The sequence below is a fragment of the Melanerpes formicivorus genome, unplaced genomic scaffold, assembly GCF_026170545.1.
Source record: "Melanerpes formicivorus ecotype bairdi unplaced genomic scaffold, bMelFor1.0.p_v2 SCAF_6, whole genome shotgun sequence".
In the NCBI taxonomy this organism is placed as follows: Eukaryota; Metazoa; Chordata; class Aves; order Piciformes; family Picidae; genus Melanerpes; species Melanerpes formicivorus.
In genome coordinates, this window is record NW_027142358.1 from 31,843,505 (window position 1) to 31,865,564 (window position 22,060).

Consider the following 22,060-nt stretch of genomic DNA (forward strand, 5'->3'; position numbering starts at 1 on the left):
AATTACTATCAGGAGAAGTAGGCATGGATAGGGTTATTCCACAGAAAGCAGGTCATGCAAGCACAGAAGCAGGGTGGAAGCAAGGCTGGATTTAGGACTGGTTTTAGCACAAACCACCAACAAACACCACCACACCGAGGGGCCAGCTACAGGCCCGGCCCCCACCGTTACCTCTGTCTAGCGGAGATCCCATCATATACAAGATAAAGGAAAGAAAACTGGTTAACTGACAATAAAATAAGCAGGCACAACAGCACATCAAGTTGAACGGTTAGACTTGCGAAGGGCAAGAAAGTTGGGAGGCAACCAGCTGGTTGCTCTGACTGGACGCTGCTAAGAAGCCTAAGTAGACACCCCGGCAAGTGTTAGCATGTAGCCTCTCCGTGTCAGACCCACTGTCTGCAGCTGACGTCTCTCATCCACCTCAGGTTTGGGTTGGGTGTTTTTTTTACCCTTTGTTGAGAGAGAACTCACCATCATGTCTGGCTGCAGAGTGGGGATGAGCTCAGCTAATAATTTAGATGAAAACTTAACCCGTATCTGGCTCGGAAACCACAAGAAAAAGAGACAAAAATAATCATATGGATGACCCAAAATTACACTTAGCAGGGAAAATAAGTTCAAGCTCTATTGATCAACTAACTAAAAATCCCTTCCCAGTTATCTCTGCCTTTGCCATCTGGAGAGTGTGAGGAATTCAGTAAGAGGTGAATCACTACCAGCAAACAACACGCTGACAGCATTCACTTTCATGCATGAGAACAGTGATTTACGCTTAGGGGAGACCAGGTTGAAGTAGCATTCACTGAAGGAAACAGAACCAGCTCCACCTTTGCTTTCCTTCCCATTGGGATGGCTCCAAAGCAAAATCATCCTTCACATAAGGATCAGTGTAAGTGAAGTCTGGTTTACCTTTCATCTGAGGGGAGGGTTTGAGAACACAGTTTTCTGCGGCTGCTGCTGCTGGTGTTGCCAGCAGCATCTCACCTGCTTGTGCGATTGATCTCCTCTCCGTCTGCCTGTCTGTCTTCAGCAACCTTCATCCCAAACTAGCTATGAGCATTCTGCTTTAGGATCCCACAAAGAAGTGCCAGAGATGGGTTTATTAATTTTTATGAGTGTCTTTCCTGTACTTAATTTGAAGTGCACAGTCGGCGTCAAACAGCTCTAAATATTCCTCATTAGCCGAAACCCTCATCCACAGACCAGCAATAAGAAAAGTTATTAAATTAGTTGCTCTCTGAAACACAAAGCAGGGAGGCAGATGGGAGGGAGAAGCCTTTACTCATTTGTATCTTGCCATGAGCAAACCCAGTTAACAGAAGGGCTTTCTTGCTTGTGAACAAGCACCTACTATTCAGAATCCTGGGGAAGGGGAACGGACTGTGGGACTGCGGTGCTCACTCCACCTGCAGCTAATGGGGAAGGGAATTTCTCCCACTGCTCCCAGGAGAAAGTATAAGTGGACCTGATGATGGAGATTTTCAGGCTACCAGCACTAGGGGGACCAAAGTTTAAAAGAATTCATAGCCCTCCCATTTATTTTTTCCCTTCTGGCTCACTGAGGAGCTGTGTGCTCGATGGCTCTCCACAAGCACGGGGGAAGCTTGTCTTGCTATGGGAAAGGCTGAAAGCATCCTTCCCAGGGGTTCCTCCCCACCATGAAACATTATATTCCACAGAATGATGTTATAACCCTCAGGAAAAACAAACAAAACACTAAAGAAAAACCCATAATATCATTTTACCTCCTTTACAAAGCACAACATGGACTTGTTTGGATCCCTCCAAATTCAAAGTGGACTGATGCAAAGTCAGTTTTCACTAGCACCTAAACCCACTGTCTACAGACCTCCATATCATAGTATCATTCAGGGTTGGAAGGGACTACAAGGATCAGCTAGTTCCAGCCCCCCTGCCATGGGCAGGGACACCCCACACTAGATCAGCCTGGACAGAGCCTCAGCCAGCCTGGGCTTAAACACCTCCAGGGACAGGGCCTCAACCACCTCCCTGGACAACCCATTCCAGGGCTTCACCACTCTCATGGGGAAGAACTTCCTCCTCACCTCCAGCCTCAATCTCCCCACCTCCAGCTTCATCCCATTCCCCCTAGTCCTATCACTGCCTGAGATCCTGAGCAGTCCCTCCCCAGCCTTCCTGTAGCCCCCTTCAGATACTGGAAGGCCACAATGAGGTCACCTCAGAGCCTTCTCTTCTGCAGACTGAACAGCCCCAACTCCTTCAGTCTGTCCTCACAGGAGAGGTGCTCAAGCCCTCTGCTCATCCTTGTGGCCCTTCTCTGGACACCTTCCAGCACCTCCACATCCCTCTTGTAATATCCCACTTTCCTTCCACATATCCCACCATCCCTTTTAGCCTGAAAGGTAATACACAGGATGAGAAAAGAATGTAGGGGGGGAAAAAGTTCCCTTCCAGCCTCCATCCTCTTTTAGGGACACCATCCTCTCACATTGTTTATTCGGACAATTTCAAGACAACCTCCGTGTTTCCTACCTTTTCATATCTGAGCACCACCTCACTCTGAAAGTGCTCAGTTAAAACAGTCAAAAGTCTTCCATTTAAGAGGTGTTGGTTTGTTTTATCCCCTGTGTTAAACCCATTCCCCAAACCAGATTAACTGGTTAGGATCATTCAGCACAGTTCGAAACAGCATCCACGAGTGAGCGAGCCACGGGGAAACAGGTTACAATTACGCCGTGTCTCTTCATCAAGCAGGAGATTCATGTTTAAAACAAGCACACAAATGAGCAGACATCCAAATTAACATGTGAAAAGAAATAAACAACCAGGAAACAAAAGGAAATCCAAATCCATCATTGCTTTTGGCACAAGCAGGGCTGTGTGAGCTCAGTGAAAAGGCACTGGTCCGCTCTCGGTGGAACAAAACATCTCGCAGGCACTCAGGCAGATGCTCTTGCAATGCCAGACATCACCAACGGGTCAAAACCAACATCGTGTCATTGTACTTCAACACTCAAACCTTGCTTTGACCTTCCCAGCTTAGGCTCCAGGCCCAACAGGCAGCACAAGAAGACAGAATTGGTGTGGTTGGAAAAGCCCTCTAAGATCATTCAGTCCAACCGTCAACCAAAGACCAGCGTGGCCATTAAACCATGTCCCACAGTGCCATGGCCACGTGGTTCTTGAGCACCTCCAGGGATGGTGACCAGCAGGGATAGGAATAAGGTGGGCAGTGGCTGTACAGAAATGAAGAACTGGCTAAGAGAGAGTCAAAATAACAAAGAGAGAACCGAAGAGGGCACCTTATCTATGTGTATGTAAATCACAAATAGCCTCTGCTAAGGGCCTTAAGCTGGGGTCCTGCTGAAAATCGGTGGGGGGGGGGGGGCTGCCTGAAGACAACAGACACTGAACACAGCCTGAACTTACAGAATCATAGAATTGTCAGAGTTGGAAGGGACCTCAAGGATCATCTAGTTCCAACCCCCTTGACATGGCCAGAGACACCTGACATTACATCAGGTTGCTCAGAGCCACATCCAGCCTGGCCTTAAAAGCCTCCAGGGATGAGGCTTCCACCACCTTAGGTGGTGGCAACCTGTGCCGGTGTCTCACCGCCCTCATGGGGAACAACTTCTTCCTGATATCCAATCTAAATATACCCATTTCTATTTTTTTCCATTACCCCCAGTCCTATCACTCCCTGATACAGTATCACACAGTATCACAGTATCACTTAGGTTGGAAAGGACCTCGAGGATCATCGAGTCCAACCTGACACCGCAGACCCCATGACTAGACCATGGCACCAAGTGCCACGTCCAATCTCCCCTTGAACGCCTCCAGGGTCGATGACTCAACCACCTCCCCGGGCAACCCGTTCCAATGACGAATGACTCGCTCGGTGAAGAACTTCCTCCTCACCTCCAGTCTGAACCTCCCCTGGCGCAGCTTGAGACTGTGTCCCCTTGTTCTGGTGCTGGTTGCCTGGGAGAAGAGGCCAACTCCCTCCTGGCTACAACCACCCTTCAGGTAGTTGTAGAGGGCAATAAGGTCACCCCTGAGCCTCCTCTTCTCCAGGCTAAACAATCCCAGCTCCCTCAGCCTCTCCTCATAGGGCTTGTGTTCAAGGCCTCTCCCCAGCCTTGTTGCCCTTCTCTGGACACGCTCAAGTGTCTCAATGTCCTTCTTAAACTGAGGAGCCCAGAACTGGACACAGTACTCAAGGTGCGGCCTAACCAGAGCAGAGTACAGGGGCACTATGACCTCCCTGCTCCTGCTGGCCACACTATTCCTAATGCAGGCCAGAATGCTATTGGCCCTCCTGGCCACCTGAGCACACTGCTGGCTCATATTCAGGTGGCTGTCGATCAGCACACCCAGGTCCCTCTCTGTCTGGGAGCTCTCCAGCCACTCCGACCCCAGCCTATAGCTCTGCATGGGATTGCCATAGCCAAAGTGCAGCACTCGGCACTTGGACTTGTTGAAAGCCATCCCATTGGACTCTGCCCATCTTTCCAGTCGGTCGAGGTCCCTAAAATACCCTAAAATGTCCCCCATCAGCTTTCTTGTAGCCTTCTTCGGATACTAGAAGGCCACAATAAGGTGTCCTTGGAGCCTTCTCTTCTCCAGACTGAACAGCCCCAACTCCCTCAGTCTGTCCTCACAGGAGAGGTGCTCCAGCCCTCTGATCATCCTCACTTCTGAACCTTTAGGACAGACTGCAGGCTTAATAGACTACTGAACATTAACTTCTCCACCTAGAGAAGTGAAGAACCTCATTTAAATGCACATACATGGTATTGATGCAGGGGGGTTACATGTGAAGGGGTACATGTAGTAGGTGTATCAGGAAGACTGTAAATCCTGAGTACCTTAGCCAAGGGGGGAAAGGGAGAGGGAAACTTGCATCTGGGAATTTAGGATCAAAAGGAAGCTGTGTCTTCCAGCAGTTTGAGAGAGCCCACAGAGAATTGTCCTGTGGACTGTCCCTTTGTTTGAATAAAGTTTTACAAGGCTCCTCTGTCTTTGTTGTGAACAGGAACTTCTAGATGAGATTAACTTTTCCTTACAGCAACCTGCTCCAATGCCTGACCACTCTATCAGAAAATAAAGTGTCCCTAATATCCAACCTAAACCTCCCCTGGCACAATTTCAGGCCATTTCCTGAAATTTAGGGAGGTTCAACATGGGTTTAACATCCCAACAATCAAATTCCCCTAAATCTGTGTGCTGTAGGAAACCGAACTGCCACATGCAGGCCACTCCCTGCCCTTAGGTTATGCAAGCAAGCACCCAAAGATAGATCACAACCTTCCCATATTATCCCACCAAACGGATCTACTGCTGGAGCCTCCCTCAAGCCAAACACATCTCGAAAGTAGCAAAGGATCTGGGGAACAAAACACCCTCACCGAGTCCTTCCATTACTTGTCAAATAGTAACTTGACTCTGGATTTACAAACTGCTCTGCCAGGGGCTGGATGAAGACTGAACTTTACTTAATGATGAGATCTTACTACTGAATTCTGAAGAGCTGATAGAAGGAGGTAATTTTGCAGAGGATGGCCTGCCCTTTCTGCAAAGGCAGAGAGGACAGGAGGTGCTGGTGTTTACTCTGCATTTCTAATGCCCCTTTAGAAAAGCCTCATCAGCTCAATCTTTGCAGCTCCCGCTGCATTTTGCATTTCAGAAGCGACTTAATGAGCAGCATTTAATTTGCCACTGCGGGGAGAAGCCGTTCCTGGGAAGTCACTCAGGGCTGACAGTTTGTGTTTCAATCCGGAGGAGAAAACACACTTCTGGCACGTTGATTCACACACACACAGACACCCACCACCTTTGTACTGCTATGCACCAAAGCTTCAGGGAATGATCAGCCTCCCGTGTGACCACTTGACAGCGACTTAATGCCTTCCAAAAAGGACAGCACAACAAAGTACCCATGTGCATGCAAGATAATGAGCATTTCTCCAGACCCAGGAAAGAGTCAACCAGGAAGGAATTTGAGGTGAAGCACAACCATCTTACATTGACAAACTCAGTCTGCTCCTTGTTGAAAGAAATACTTTAAGGCACCCCATATCGTGTGAGCAAACACAGAACCAGGGATGTTTCAGTGAAGTCACCTTGCTGCAAAGCAATTCTCTTTCAGTCCCACCTGACCACCTTCATTCAGCTCTGCAAAGCATTTCAAAGGCATTTGGGAATGTCTGTCTTTCGTGGGTCGCTGTAGGCATGTAGGAAAAGAGGTTAAATTGCTGTCTGTTCAGTAGGAAAAAGAAAGGTTCTCTCTGGGCCTCCAAAAAAATTGGTGCTGCAAGTTGGCCTCATGTAGAATCATAGAACTGTTAGAGTCAGAAGGGACCTCAAGGATCATCCAGTTCCAACACCCCTGACATGGGCAGGGACATCTCACACTACAGCAGGCTGCTCACAGCCACATCCAGCCTGGCTTTAGGAACCCCCAGGGATGAGGCTTCCACCACCCCCCTGGGCAACCTGTGCCAGTCTCTCACCACCCTCCTGGGGAACAACTACTTCCTAACATCCAATCTCACTCTACCCATTTCAAGCTGTTCCCCATTTCCCCCAGTCCTATCACTCCCTGCCACCCCCAAAAGTCCCTCCCCAGCTTTCTTGGAGCCCCCTTCAGATACTGGAAGGCCACAATAAGGTGTCCTCAGAGCCTTCTCTTCTCCAGACAACAGCCCCAAAATAGACAATTTCTTTCCTTCTGAGTTTCTGGTTTTGTAATGTTAAACCTAAGCCTCCATTTATTCTAAATTTCATACAATCACAGAATGGTTTGGGTTGGAAAGGACCTGAGAGATCACCTAGTTCCAACACCCCAGCCATGGGCAGGGACACCTTTCATTAGCCCAGGCTGCTCAAGGCCTCATCCAACCTGGCCTTGAACAAATCCAGGGAGGGAGCATCCACAGCCTTCCTGGGCAACCTGTTCCAGTGTCTCACCACCCTCACTATAAAGCATTCCTTCCTCATCTCCAGTCTAAATCTGCCCTCTTCAAGCTCCAATCCATTCCCTCTCATCCTATCACTACAAGCCCTTGCAAAAAGTCCCTTCCCTTGTCTCTTTTCCAATGAAGTCTCTCCACAAAGAAGAAAAGAACCCCACAGCAGGACATGTGCACGTAGCATCAAGCAGTGCACACAGACATTATCTTACATGTGGCTTGATACCTTGGGCTTAGAATCATTGCAATGTTTCTGTTGGAAGAGACCTTTAAGATTACTGAATCCATTATTGAATCCAACCCTTAACCCAGCACTGCCAGGTCACCACTGAACCATGTCCCCCCAGCACCAAATCTACATGGCTTTTCAAACTTGCCAGGGATAAGGACACCCACCAGTGTCCTGGGCAGCTTGGTCCAAGGCTTGACAGCCCTTTTGGGGAAGGGGAAGAGAAGGGGACGAGAAGAATAGACCAGGTTGCAAAAGACCTTCAAGATCTTTGAGTCCAACCTATCACCCAACACCATCCAATCAACTAAACCATGGCTGATTAGATATCCAATTTTCCTGATATCCCACCTAAACCTCCCCTGGTGTAATTTAAGGTCATTTCCTCCTGTCCTATCTAAATTAGTAGGCAGGATCCCTATAAATAAATAAAACCCCCAACTATTAGGAATGGGAAAACAAACCTTTTGGTACAATTTATTGGACAACTCATTTAATGATTGTGTTTTAAACATTCTTTTACTACCTACCAGGCATATTGTCTGACACCTTTAGACCTATTAGCCAGCATCTGTCCTCAGGGCAGTGCAACATTCAGAAGGGCAGCGATGTGGCTTCTCTTTGCCTGGTCCAGCAGAGCTGCTAAATGTGGGGAAGTCTGTATTGAGCCACTCACTGATCAACATGTTGGCAGCAGATGCTCTGTATTAGTCTACCACATAAGCTAGGAAAAAAAGAAAAGGAAAGGAAAAACCCTCAAGAAACACAAGTGGAAGCTGCAGGCAGAGCAGCCTGCTACAGTAACTAAAAATATGAGTGCTTTGAACTCTCTCTGCATCAAAATGCTGAGCTGGAGGCCCTGAAATGAGGGAGATTTTTTCATTTTTTGTTCTTCTCCCCCCTTCTTGGAAGAGATAAACTTTAAAGAAGCCAAGTCATGTATTTAGAGATGTCATGACAACTCATGTTGGCACCTCCCTACCTACATGAAGAAAAGCAAAAGGCTTTCGGAATGAGATTTAAAAAGGGAGCCCTGCAGACCAGTTGAGGGGAAATAGGGTAGGGAAGGTCCCTCTGTGTTATGAAACAATGAGAATAAAAAAGGACTAGGGGGAGCACTGAAGAATTCAGAGGGTTTTTAAGTGAGCTTTATCATGCAGATGCACAATCACTCATTTTAGATGCATTAAGGTTGCCCTTTCTGTATCTCTAAATAAGAAAGCGTTTAAGGGCTGCAATGAAAGCAGAGCTTTCTGAAACTCATAAACCTCTTTTGACAACAGAAAAGTTCACAGCATCATTCCTAATGTCTCTGGATAATTTGCTGGGAAGCCTACACACTAATACAAGCAAACACAAACAGATTCTGCACGGCAAATCATGGTGGGGGAGTGTCAGCATCAGGAAATTATTCAAATTCACTGCTGGCAGAGAAGGACTGCAGCTGATGGCCTTTCCAGAGGGGATTTATTCTAATAGAGAGTTTATTAAAACCTGTGATTTGGGGGTTGGTTTATCTGCATATATAAACAGAGACAAATAGCACAGAATGGTTTGGAAAGGACCTCAGAGATCACCTGGTTCCAACGCCCCTGCCATGGGCAGCGACACTTTCCACTGGCCCACGTTGCTCAAGGCCTCATCCAGCCTGGCCTTGAATAGCTCCTGGGAGGGGATATCCAAGACCTCCCTGGGCAACCTGTTCCAATGGCATCCTGGCCTGCATCACGAACAGTGTGGCCAGCAGGAGCAGGGAGGGCATTCTGCCCCTGTACACTGCACTGGTTAGGCCACGCCTCGAGTCCTGTGTCCAGTTCTGCGCCTCCCAGTTCAGGAAGGAGGTTGAGTTGCTGGAAGGTGTCCAGAGAAGGGCAACAAAGTTGGTGAGGGGTTTGGAACACAGCCCTGTGAGGAGAGACTGAGGGAGCTGGGGTTGCTTAGCCTGGAGAAGAAGAGGCTCAGGGGAGACCTTGCTCTCTACAACTCTCTTAAGGGAGGCAGTAGACAGGCAGAGGTTGGTCTCTTCTCCCAGGCAACCAGTACCAGAACAAGAGGACACAGTCTCAGGCTGCAGCAGGGGAGGTTTAGACTGGAGGTTAGGAGGAAGTTTTACACAGAGAGAGTGATTGCCCATTGGAATGGGCTGCCCAGGGAGGTGGTGGAGTCACCATCACTGGAGGTGTTCAGGAGAAGACTTGACAGGGTGCTTGGTGCCATGGGTTAGTTGATTAGGCGGTGTTGGATGATAGGTTGGACGCAATGATCTCGAGGGTCTCTTCCAACCTGGTCTGGTCTGGTCTATTATATTCTATTCTGGTCTATTCTATTCTATTCCCTCACCATCCTCACTGGAAAGAATTTCTTCCTAATCCCCAGTCTAAATCTGCCCTCCTCAAGCTTGAAGCCATTCCTCTCATCCTACTGCAGCAAGCCCCTGTCAGGGCTGGACATGGATGAAGTTGTTGTGCATCCCCTCTCCCTCAAAATTTGAGTATGACCAGAGATGAAAAAATTAGGCAGCAATGATTACTACAGGTGGTCTCCTGAGACTGAAAAGAGAAATCTGCATTCCCTCCTTCCAGCAAGGCTGTAAATATTCATCACCTTTAGAAACAAAGGGCCCCTGAAATGCAAGGCCAGCATTCTGTACCCCCAGGAAATGAAAACAGGACACAGCCTCTTCCCAACCCTTGGCAGGCAGCAGACCCACTCATGCAAGGGAGAACCCCCTGCTGGAAAAGCAAATAGGAAATGCCTTGGAAAAGGGACAGTCTACCCTGGTGCTCCCCTCCTGCTGTGCTCAGTCCTCTGCAGGGTAATGAAATCAAGAGCTGTAGGACCCCACTGGCATTTGTCATGGAAGGGTGGATTGGGTGAGGATAAAAATGAGGTCCTCGATGTTCCAAATCATGCCTCTAAAATGAGTTGACCTTTGACACCTTGGGATGTAAATGGCTGCTTAGGTCTTCAGATGGGAAGCAGGATATTGCTTCCCCTGGTCTCAGCCCACATTACCAAGATGAACTCATCATGTTGGTAATGCAAGCTGCTTGTTTTCTCAGGCAGCAACTTCAGTCTGAAAGTACAGGGGGAAAATAAGAACTCTGCAAAAAGAGCAAGTGTTAAACCTTGGCTCAGATGATGAGGTTGGGGCCATACTGATCAACCACCAAGTCAGAAAGGAGTTGGGGGGTGGGGGAAAAAAACCCTATGTAATAATTTCATCAGAGATTGTCATCATGATCATGGCAGCTTTAAAGAACTGAGTTTAGATAGCAAACTAAACTGAGCTAAAAAACTCCTGCCATTCCCTTCCACTCTCTCCCTCCACCTTTCCTCTTCATTTGTTTTCCCCACAGAGACCTCCTCCTTCTAGAGTCAGGGAGGTCAAGCCTCACCTGAGACATTCCCTCCCATTCTGCTAAATCCATCCTCCTTCCCTCCCTCTTCCTCCTTCCTAACTCCATGTTACCCAAGAACAGTGTTTGCAGAGCAGAGTTAGGTTAATGCTTAGCATGTAAGGAACACCAAACACCAATAAACTTTCAAAGAAAGTAAAAAGTTAGCCTAAAAATGGGTGTTTTTTGGATTAAAAGACTGCATAGAGCCAAGTAAAGAGAGAGCTTTCAGAGCTCAGTTTTGTATTCCTTCAGTATTAAGCATTAAGCTAACACCAACAAACTATCAAAGAAACTAAAGCCCAAAACGACCCCAGAAATGGACTTTTTGCTTAAAAGGCTGCACAGACCCAAGCAAGGGCACTCTGATGTCTTTGGTCACTTCCCCTATGGGTTTCATTCAACTGAAAAGCTACAGGGCAAACTGAAAGTGTTTAGAGGATGTTTCCCTCTCTGTGTGCTAATACTGCACAAACCTCCCTCTGCTTCCTAGCTTCTCTTCCTAAAGAGCATCTCCTGACCTGCAGCACCTGAATATCTTCTCCATAAGACATTCCTTAATACCATAGTATCAGTCAGGGTCGGAAGGGACCACAAGGATCAGCTAGTTTCAACCCCCCTGCCATGGGCAGGGACACCCCACACTAGATCAGCCTGGACACAGCCTCAGCCAGCCTGGCCTTAAACACCTCCAGGGACAGGGCCCCAACCACCTCCCTGGACAACCCATTCCAGGGCTTCACCACTCTCATGGGGAAGAACTTCCTCCTCACCTCCAGCCTGAATCTCCCCACCTCCAGCTTCATTCCATTCCCCCTAGTCCTATCACTGCCTGAGATCCTGAGCAGTCCCTCCCCAGCCTTCCTGTAGCCCCCTTCAGATACTGGAAGGCCACAATGAGGTCACCTCAGAGCCTTCTCTTCTGCAGACTGAACAGCCCCAACTCCTTCAGTCTGTCCTCACAGGAGAGGTGCTCCAGCCCTCTGCTCATCCTTCTGGCCCTTCTCTGGACACCTTCCAGCACCTCCAGATCCCTCTTGTACTAGGGGCTCCAGAACTGGAGGCAGTACTCCAGGTGGGGTCTGACCAGAGCTGAGCAGAGGGGGAGGATCACCTCCCTCCTTAATATAAGCTCACCCTACCTGGGTCTGTAACTTGAAAAGCTCAAAACCATTGGCAAAACAACCTTCCCCAAACTCAGAGCCATTCAAACACAGGAGGCTTCCCCACAGAGATGCCTGCCCTTTCTCCCAGGCTTTACTTTGTGGCCTCCAGTGGGAAATGCCATGTGCCAGCAGAGCCAACCCTATCCCAGCCTCATCAAGCTGCCAGGCAAGTCAGAAGCCTCAAAAGACACTGTGAAAACAGGGAGGACACGGAGATAACACATTTGAGCTTTGCTCTAAGGTGTGCCTCTACAAAGCCATGTATTAATGGCTAGCCTGAGGACTGTGCTCTGAGCAAGCCAAATTCCAGCCTTCCAAAATCAGTCCTTCAGGCTGAGGACCAAGGAGAGGATTCAGGACTATTTGTGCAAGGAGAAGGGGTGAGAGTACACTGTCCCTTTTACATGAAAAAAGTGCAGATTATGGGGTCTGAAGCACAAACTGAAAGCACATGCTGTCTGCTTTGTACCTGCCAGAAATCCTGGTGGAAGGGGAGAGGGTTAGAAAAGGGAAGAAAATGAGGGAATGCTTGGTTACACCATAAAAAAAAACACCTAAAATCTCCCCAAACCATAATTAGAATCAAAAGAGAAGTATCAGAGGTATTAGTAGCTGAAAGAAACCCACGCTGGGTACCTAGAAACCAGAATAAAAGAGGACATGAAGCAACCAAAGCATTTTTAGTAGTGTCTGCCAAGTGAGCCCTGTGGAGAAAAAGAGCGACAGAATTAGTGGCACGAAAAGAGAACAGCAAATAAAGCTCTGTCAAAAGGGAGCTGCACCCCAAATGGTTGGTAGAGGAGAGTGGAAAGGGTGAAGTGTGGTCAGAACATGGATGTAAAGCAAACTAGGTGTCCATGGAGATGTTTGTGTACCATGCTTTTAACACAGTATCAATCAAGGTTGGAAGAGACCTCAAAGATCATTGAGTCCAACCTGTCATCACAGACCCCATGACTAAACCATGGCACCAAGTGCCACATCCAATCCCCTCTTGAACACCTCCAGGGATGGGGACTCCACCACCTCCCTGGGCAGCACATCCCAATGACTAATGACTCTCTCTGGGAAGAACTTTCTCCTCACCTCCAGCCTAAACCTCCCCTGGCACAGCTTGAGACTGTGTCCTCTTGTTCTGGTGCTGCTTGCTAGAGAGGAGAGACCAACCCCTTCCTGGCTACAACCTCCCTTCAGGGAGTTGTAGAGAGCAATGAGGTCTCCCCTGAGTCTCCTCTTCTCCAGGCTAAGCAACCCCAGCTCCCTCAGGCTCTCCTCACAGGGCTGTGCTCAAGGCCTCTCCCCAGCCTTGTTGCCCTTCTCTGGACACCTTCAAGAGTCTCAATGTCCTTCTTAAACTGAGGGGCCCAGAACTGGACACAGGACTCAAGGTGTGGCCTAACCAGTGCAGAGTCCAGGGGCACAATGACTTCCCTGCTCCTGCTGGCCACACTATTCCTAATGCAGGCCAGGATGCCTTTGGCCTTCTTGGCTGCCTGGGCACACTGCTGGCTCATGTTTAGGCAGCTGTCAATCAGCACTCCCAGGTCCCTCTCTGCCTGGCTGCTCTCAGCCACTCTGACCCCAGCCTGTAGCTCTGCCTGGGGTTGCTGTGGCCAAAGTGCAGCCCCTGGCACTTGGACTTGTTGAATGCCATCCTGTTGGCCTCTGCCCATCTGTCCAGCCTGGCAAGGTCCCACTGCAGAGCCCTTCTGCCCTCTAACTGACCAACATCTGCTCCTAACTTGGTGTCATCTGCAAACTTGCTGATGACTGACTCAATCCCCTCATCCAGATCATCAATGAAGATGTTAAAGAGCACAGGGCCCAGCACTGATCCCTGGGGCACACCACTGGTGCCTGGCCTCCAGCTGGCTGTGGCACCATTCACCACCACTCTCTGGGCTCAGCCTCCAGCCAGTTCCTAACCCAGCACAGAGTAAGAGTTAGAAGCATTTTCTCTGATGAAATGATATCAAGAAGCAGTTCAGTGTCCACACAGGTCCCAGCACACAGGGAAAAAAGCGGTGAGGAACACAAAAGTAACTCAAAACTGCTAACCAAAGCAGATGGGAGGGCCAGGCTGGGCTGGGAGGAGACAGCTAGCAAGAAAAGAAACCCACACATGTCGATGGAGATGTCAGCAAAGGAAGTCAGGAAGAGCAAAATCATGTGGACTTGGCTCAGGTTTGCTGGTTGTCTGCAGTGAACTGCATCTCTGATTGCCTGCTGAAAGGGTCACAGGCCAGAATGAGCTCCCACCAGGTTGTTACCATGCTTCTGGAGACAGCAGAGGAACTTTCATCCAGACAAGTGGAAAGTTATTACCTATGTCAGAAGATGCCTTCTGGTTATTGTGCAACCACCTGCACTGAGGTCAGAAAGTGGAGGAATTTAGCATCTGGCACTCTGAAACTGGACCCTGACATTTTACAAGGATTGTGGACCAGGCCAGATGAATACTTCAAGACATCTCCAAGCGAGCCATAACCTGGACTGAACAGCTCCAACTGCTGACACTGGGGACTCACTAATTTCAAACACCCTTACAACAGATACCAGCAAGACCTCATAGAGTTAGATTTAGAGGACTTCTCACCTGTGCTCACTGCATCTAAGCTAGAGGAAGTGCTGAGCATCCTCCTTGGTTAACAGGCTCAGTAAATCAAATTTAGGGGCACTTTACACTGTTATTTACTGAACTGCAATAGCTTGCTTTTGTTAAGGGAGCATTTAGAGTTGCATCCTTTTGCATGAAGGCTTCACAGCCACTTAAAACACCACAGCAGCTCAGAGCTCTGATCCAGTGTTTGGCTCTTGAATGCCAGCAGGGCTTTGAGCTTGTCTCACTTGCTGCAAGCTCAAGACATACACCACTCTGGGGAAAGTCTCAAGCTCCAGCCTTAGTTCATACACAAAGCAAAGGACTCCAGAATCACAGGCTAATAAATAGAGGCTCTTTCCCTTGCTTCTTTCAAAGCTGGCAGCAAAATCCACCAGAAAAAAGGTGGTCCATCTGCCCTCCAGTCCTTTCCAAGATGATCAGGCCTGAGGACAGTGTTTCAGGCTGCTCTGTTCCCAAGATGCTCTTTAAATCATCTGGCAAGGAATCTTCCCACTGAGCCAACTCCCAGCAACTCTTTTTTGGTGGACACACATCTCCAGTCACAGAGCCTTGGCAGATGAGTGTAGTTCAAGCTAATCATCGTGCTGGGCCATGAGGCAAGGATGCCTTATCCCCTGGGAGTGGATTTCAGATGTTTTGGTGGCCTTTACAGAAGCCATCCAAAGTACTTTCCTTTTTCCCCTCATTCTGCACTTGGCTCTGCATTACTCCACAGCATCCCCAAACATCTACAGCTGGAACTACAAAGGCTGGCAGGAAATATTTAATTCATAAATTTAATTAGAGGGCACTGAAAGCCTCTGTAATGACTTACTGCAGCAGTGGCAGCAGGAGGGTGAAGCTGTTGCTGGTAGCTCCAAGGCTTTTGTTCCTATGGAGCACTTTTGTTCCTATGGAACAGTAGCAAGGTATTTTCCCCACAGGGGGACAAAAGGAGCAAGTCAAGTGTATGCTACATTAAACTAACAAGCCATCTAGGGTGGGTATTTCTTTCCTCAACAGGTTGGAGGTGTCTTAAAAGCACTACACCTTACCTTCAGTGTGAGCGTCCAGCTGCACAAGGACAGACCTATGGCGTGCACCTACCACAGCCCTTACCTGCCTCTGCTCACACCTTTCCCCACAGCTGCACCACTGAAAGCTCAGCTGTGGGACATCTGGGAGCTCCCCTGCACAGGCTCAGCAGGATGGGGACTACAGGAAAGGATGCAGATGACAGGGTGTGGTTTTGCTCTGAGCAGGGTGGATACGGCATCATAGAATCAATAAGGTTGGAAGAGACCTCAAAGATCATCAAGTCCAACCTGTCACCCAACACCTCATGGCTACTAAACCATGGCACCAAGTGGCACATCCAATTCCCTCTGGAATACCTCCAGAGATGGTGACTCCAGTGACCTCCTTGGACAGCACATTCCAACAGCTAACAACTCTCTCAGTGAAGAACTTTATCCTCACCTGAAGCCTAAACTTCCCCTGATGCAGAGGACTGTGCCCTCTTGTTCTGGTGCTGGTTGCTAGAGAGGAGAGACCAACCCCCACCTGGTTACAGCCTCCCTTCAGGGAGTTGTAAAGAGCAATGAGGTCTCCCCTGAGCCTCCTCTTCCCCAGGCTAAGCAACCCCAGCTCCCTCAGCCTCTCCTCACAGGGCTGTGCTCAAGGCCTCTCCCCAGCCTTGTTGCCCTTCTCTGGACACGTTCAGGAGTCTCAATGTCCTTCTTAAACTGAGGGGCCCAGAACTGGACACAGTACTCAAGGTATGACCTAACCAGTGCTGAGTGCAGGGGCAAAGATCTCTAAGATCAAGTCCAACCATCAACCCAACACCACCATGAGCAGTAACTTAGGTCCCCAAGTGCCACACCTATGCATTTTCTGAACATCTCCAGGGATGGAACATCTCCATCACCTCCCTGGGCAGCCTGTTCCAATGCCTCTTCAGTAAAGAAATGTTTCCTCATATCCAATTTAGATTGTGGCTGTTTTCACATCAGCCTTTACTTCAGGCTGATGAGCACACTGACATGTTTAGACCAGTGATCAATTTTCCTTCTACTCTGAATGAATAGTAATCAAGGCCTCTTTTCCTCTACTTTCCAGAGCTTGCTTCCCTGGGGAAGAAACCACCACACTCAGACAAAAAGAGAACCAGGGCCAGAGTTGCCTCCCTACATAAGCAGCTCAGCAGCAGGTCAAAGGAAAGTATGAGTCCCTGCTGGCAAACAGATCTGACCAAGAGGCTTTCCAGGATGAACACTTCCAGGGTTTTTGGTCTTGCAATGAGTGAAGAAAAACCATTTAGGCTTAAATTACAACAGCACTGTTGCCATTAATAAGGCACTAATATTTACCTCCCTCTTCATCAACTTGACAAAGTATCACTAGGAATCACACAATGTTAGGGGTTGGAAGGGACCTCAAAGGTCATGCAGTCAGAATGCAGAATTAGCCAGGTTGGAAGAGACCTTTGAGATCATGGAGTCCAACCTATCACCCAACACCATCTGATCAACTCAACCATGGCACAAAGGGCCTCATCCAGTCTCTTTTTAAACACTTCCAGTGATGGTGACTCCACCACCTCCCTGGGACAACCCCCCTGCCAGAGCAGGATCACACTGGAATGCATCCAGGCAGGTTTTGAGTATCTCCAGAGAGGGGAACTCTGCAACCCCCCTGGGCAGCCTGTTTCAGGTATAAGGAAGTGCAGGAAGAGGCTGGGGGGGGGGAATAAGTGGTTATTGTCTTCTCACCAAGGAGTTCAATCACATGCACAGGAAGATGCTTCAGAAGCCTGACACAATGACAGCACAGAGGCAACATCACTCCACAAATTCTCCCGGCAAGACCGGTGCCGCTCGCCACACGCCAGCCAGTTCGCTGCTCTGACAGGCAGCTTTACGTAACTAAAACTGCTTCTGTGGAAAGAGCAGCTCCTGCATCTGCTTCCTAATGCTGGAGCACTTCCATCTCACACATACACCCTCAAAATCCCCACTGATACTTCAAACCCTGCCCTGGAATACGTGATCAAAAGGCGACTGACTGCGCAGCTGGTTCTACTCTTTTAAACTGGATATCTTCCTGGATGTTAGGAAGAAGTTCTTCCCAGACAGAGAGATTGGCCATGGGAATGGGCTGCCCAGGGAGGTGGTGGAGTCACCAGCCCTGCAAGTGTTTAAAATAAGACTGGATGAGGCACTTGGTGCCATGGTTTAGTTGATGAGATGGTGCTGGGTGATAGGTTGGACTCTATGATCTCAAAGCCCTTTTTCCAACCTGGTTAATTTGGTGATTCTGACATCTCCTAAATAATTACCTGCATGCAAGCCTGGGTACACAGCTTTGCTGGGAACTCTCAGATTCAGCTTGCATTGGGTTGGAAGGGACCCTCAAAGGTCATCTTGTTCAACCCCTGTGCAGTCACTAGGGACACCTCCAAATGGAGCAGGCTGCCCAGGGCCACATGGAGTCTGGTCCTGAATGTCTCCAGGGGTGGAGCATCAGTCACATCCCTGAGCAGCCTCTTTCAGTATTTCACCATCCTCATTGTGAAGAGCTTCCTCCTGATGTCCAACCTAAATCTACCCTGCTCCAGTTTCAAACCACTGCCCCTTGTCATTCTAAACAGTTCTTCCCTAGCCTTCAGGTATTGAAACTCAAATGAATTCACTTTTCCACTCTTCAGCCAGGATCTAGCCTGCAGATCATCAGTACTTTCCAGTACCACAGCTTGCTGTGTCTGACTGCTCAAAATACTCCTTTCACCTTAAAAATGAAGAGGAAATTTCCAGTGAGCAGCCCTGCTACTTTGTGAGCCTGCACCACCAGTCTCATTACCTCTGCAAGACACCTGTAAGGATGCTTAGGGGAACAATGGACCTCCTACCCTTCTGCCTGAGCTCTTCAGCTCCACCAACACACACAGGCAAAGCTTTGAGGGTCATCTCCAGGTAAAGGATGCTTTGAGGCCCCAGGACTAGAATAAAGACCCAGGTAGGGGGAACTAGTCAAGGGGGTAAAAATGCAAGAGGCTTTTATCCTTCAGGGTCTACTATGGAAGCAGAGCTCAAACAAGTGAGGTCACCTCTGCAGAGCCTCAGTTGGTGCTCAGTTGAAGACAGTATTGCTTCTTAAACTGAAGCCCAAAGCAAGCAATAAAATGAGAACAAGATGCTCTCAGACAGGTCAGTCTACTGCCAGCTTCTTTCATTACCAAGGCAGAGCCAAGGCCCACTTATTTTACACTCTCCCCGAATTATCCTCTCACCTGGACGTTATTGCTGCCCTAACAGCCACAACCAGATTTAGCCAGTCCCAAGGTGTCTTTAAGCAGCCAGCCAAGCAAACCAGAACCTCTATTTCTTCATTTGCAACAGAGCAAACTGCTTCTAGGGTGTTATTAGACTGTGGAAAAAAATAGGTCCCAGGAGAAGACAACAATAAAAAGTCCATTGCAGTACCTTAATTCTGCTGCCTGACTTTCAGACTACCCCAAACTACAGCACACAGACATCCAAGTGCAGCATCAACAGCTGTAACTTAGATAGAAACCAATTTCATTCTGCTACAGGTCAGAAGAAAAGGTGCATAGTGCAAAAGGCAAAGGCTATCTGTTCTCTACACTTCTGCCAGCACAGAGTTTAACCACTCTTCCAACCCCTAACATCCTGTGATTCTGAATGCAAGATTCTAAGACCATTGGTCAGGCATGGTACCTCCAACATCAGCCATGGCTTTTCAACACCCCTATAGAATAGAATAAACCAGGTTGGAAGAGACCTTTGAGATCATCAAGTCCAACCTATCACCCAGCACCATCTAATCAACTAAACCATGGCACCAAGCACCCCATCCAGGCTCTTCCTAAACACATAGGTTGGACTCTATGATCCTCGAGGTCTCTTCCAACCTTAGTTATACTGTGATACCTCCAGGGATGGGGACTCCACTACCTCCCTGGGCAGTCCATTCCAATGGCCAATCTCTCTTCCTGGGAAGAAATTCTCCCTAGCAATCATCCTAAACCTCCCCTGGCGCAGCTTGAGACTGTGTCCTCTTGTTCTGGTGCTGCTTGCCTAGGAGAAGAGACCAACCCCCTCCTGGCTACAACCTCCCTTCAGGGACCTCCAGACAGCAAGAAGGTCTCCCCTGAGCCTCCTCTTCTGCAGGCTAAGCAACACCCCAGCTCCCCCAGCCTCTCCTCACAGGGCTGTGCTCCAGACTCCTCCCCAGTTTTGTTTCATAGTTTCATAGTTTCATTCAGGGTTGGAAGGGACCACAAGGATCATCTAGTTCCAACCCCCCTGCCATGGGCAGGGACACCCCACACTAGATCAGGCTGGACAGAGCCTCATCCAGCCTGCTCTTAAACACCCCCAGGGACGGGGCCTCGACCACCTCCCTGGACAACCCATTCCAGGGTTTCACCACTCTCATGGTGAAGAACCTCCTCCTCACATCTAGCCTGAATCTCCCCACCTCCAGCTTCATTCCATTCCCCCTAGTCCTATCACTACCTGATATCCTGAGAAGTCCTTCCCCTGCCTTCCTGTAGGCCCCCTTCAGATACTGGAAGGCGACAATTAGGTCACCTCGGAGCCTTCTCTTCTGCAGACTGTACAGCCCCAACTCCTTCAGTCTGTCCTCATAGGAGAGGTGCTCCAGCCCTCTGATCATCCTCGTGGCCCTTCTCTGGACACGTTCCAGCACCTCCACATCCCTCTTGTAATAGGGGCTCCAGAACTGGACACAGTACTCCAGGTGGGGTCTCACCAGGGCTGAGTAGAGGGGGAGGATCACCTCCCTCGACCTGCTAGCCACACTTCTCCTGATGCAGCCCAGGATCTGATTGGCTTTGCGGGCTGCAGATCCTGGGCTGCATCAGGAGAAGTGTGGCTAGCAGGTCGAGGGAGGTGATCCTCCCCCTCTACTCAGCCCTGGTGAGACCCCACCTGGAGTACTGTGTCCAGTTCTGGAGCCCCTATTACAAGAGGGATGTGGAGGTGCTGGAACGTGTCCAGAGAAGGGCCACGAGGATGATCAGAGGGCTGGAGCACCTCTCCTATGAGGACAGACTGAAGGAGTTGGGGCTGTACAGTTGCCCTTCTCTGGACAGGTTCCAGCAACTCAACATCTTTCCTAAACTGAGGGGCCCAGAGCTGGCCACAGGACTCAAGGTGTGGCCTATAACACTGACTGCCTCCATCACATCCAAACTGGCTGCCAATTCAAGCCCTCAGTGCTGAGGGGCCAAAGGAACAGAAAGTTTGAGTTCCAAGGGACTGCCTTTGGTTCTTTCACCCAGTGTGACAGGGACTGACTGCAGAGTGCTTGAGAGCAGAGGAATGATTAGCCAAAAAAAATAGTGTGGGTTTCAGTATTTCTTCCTTACAAACCAATCTTGTTGATGTAAAGCCTAGGGGATGAGTGTGATAGCTTGACAAGAAAAAAAATGATGAAAGTGAGGGGATGCAAAATAGACTGTCAGAAACCAGAGGGAGCACCATTTGCTATTTTGCAAGGAGTGTATGTACTTTGGTGGTGGTGGTTGGTTGGGGGCTTTTTTAATCATGAGAAGCAGACAGTGGGTTTGTGGCAGAGGGAAGAGGAAAACAAGTGTTCACAACATGCTTCGTGGTTATATGCATCAAAACTAGCTGCCAAAATACTCCCTCCCAACTGCCTGTTTGCAAGCACAGTGTTGCTCTGCTGCCTGGGTAACCAGAACACTTGTACACCACTGGTGACAGGGCCCACAGGTATCTGACCACCTTCTGCCTTTCCCTTTCCCTGCTGAACACAAAACAAGGCAAGGAACGGCACACGCTCAGCCCACGCCGTGTTTATATAAAGCCTGAGATGTGGTTGTGTCAGTGGTGAGACTTTCTGGAAACATCACTTAGCAATGAAGGGATCAGATGCTGACCTCCCCCACCTCTGGGAAAACAGAAGCTTGACTTTTGAGATGATGCAGATGAAATGAAAACACTGCTAAAAGCTGAAGTGCCCATGGTGATTTGATGGGAAAGCTAACCAACCTGCAGTTATCTCCATCAAGAAGTCTCTCTGAGCTGCTAGGCAGAGGGCCAGAGCTGCTTTTACCATGCTTCTCCATACCAGTGGGATTTATGGTGTGGTAAAGTGGGTCTCTGAGTTCCACAATCACAGGTAGGATGCTGCATGGCTCCATTTATGCAGGCAGACAAAACTAGATCAGAGCATGCTCAGCATTTTACCAACACCTATCACGACAGCACAAACATCCAGAACAGTTGTGGACTGCTGTAGGAAGGACCTAGGGTTCAAGGGGAAAGGGAGTAAGGCTGTTGGATGGGAGGGGAGTGGGAAGCAAATAAAAAGACAAGTGGGGATTCTTTCCTTTAGGAATCTGGAGGTGAGTCTGGAAGGGAAAGGTCGAGTGAGTTCTCCCTGACACAGCGCAAGGTGGGGATCTCAGAGTCATAAACACACAGCAAGGAAACAGCTATTACAGCCTTGAACTTCCAGCCCTACCAAAGAAGAGGTAATATTCTGCCTGTAAACATGAAAATAAGATCCCTTTAAAAAAAAACCAACAAACATATTCTTTCTAAAGGAAATGTGATTACAGCCTTGAATTTCCAGCCCTGCCAAGGAAGAGGTAAACACGTTGCCTGTAAACATGCAAATAAGACCCCTTT

The 22,060-nt window shown here is 48.8% G+C and overlaps 1 protein-coding gene across 2 annotated transcripts in view; it reads right to left on the bottom strand.

Annotated features, from left to right (window-relative positions):
* MICU1 (mitochondrial calcium uptake 1) overlaps positions 1-22,060 on the bottom strand; it is a 144,349-nt gene that overhangs the window by 58,828 nt on the left and 63,461 nt on the right. Inside the window, exon 7 of one of the 2 annotated variants that reach the window (XM_068140356.1) lies at positions 475-540. The exons of the other annotated variant lie outside the window; for it this stretch is intronic. Within the exon in view, the coding sequence (XP_067996457.1) occupies positions 475-540 (66 nt within the window). The remainder of the gene's footprint in view (positions 1-474; positions 541-22,060) is intronic. 2 annotated transcript variants of the gene reach the window in all.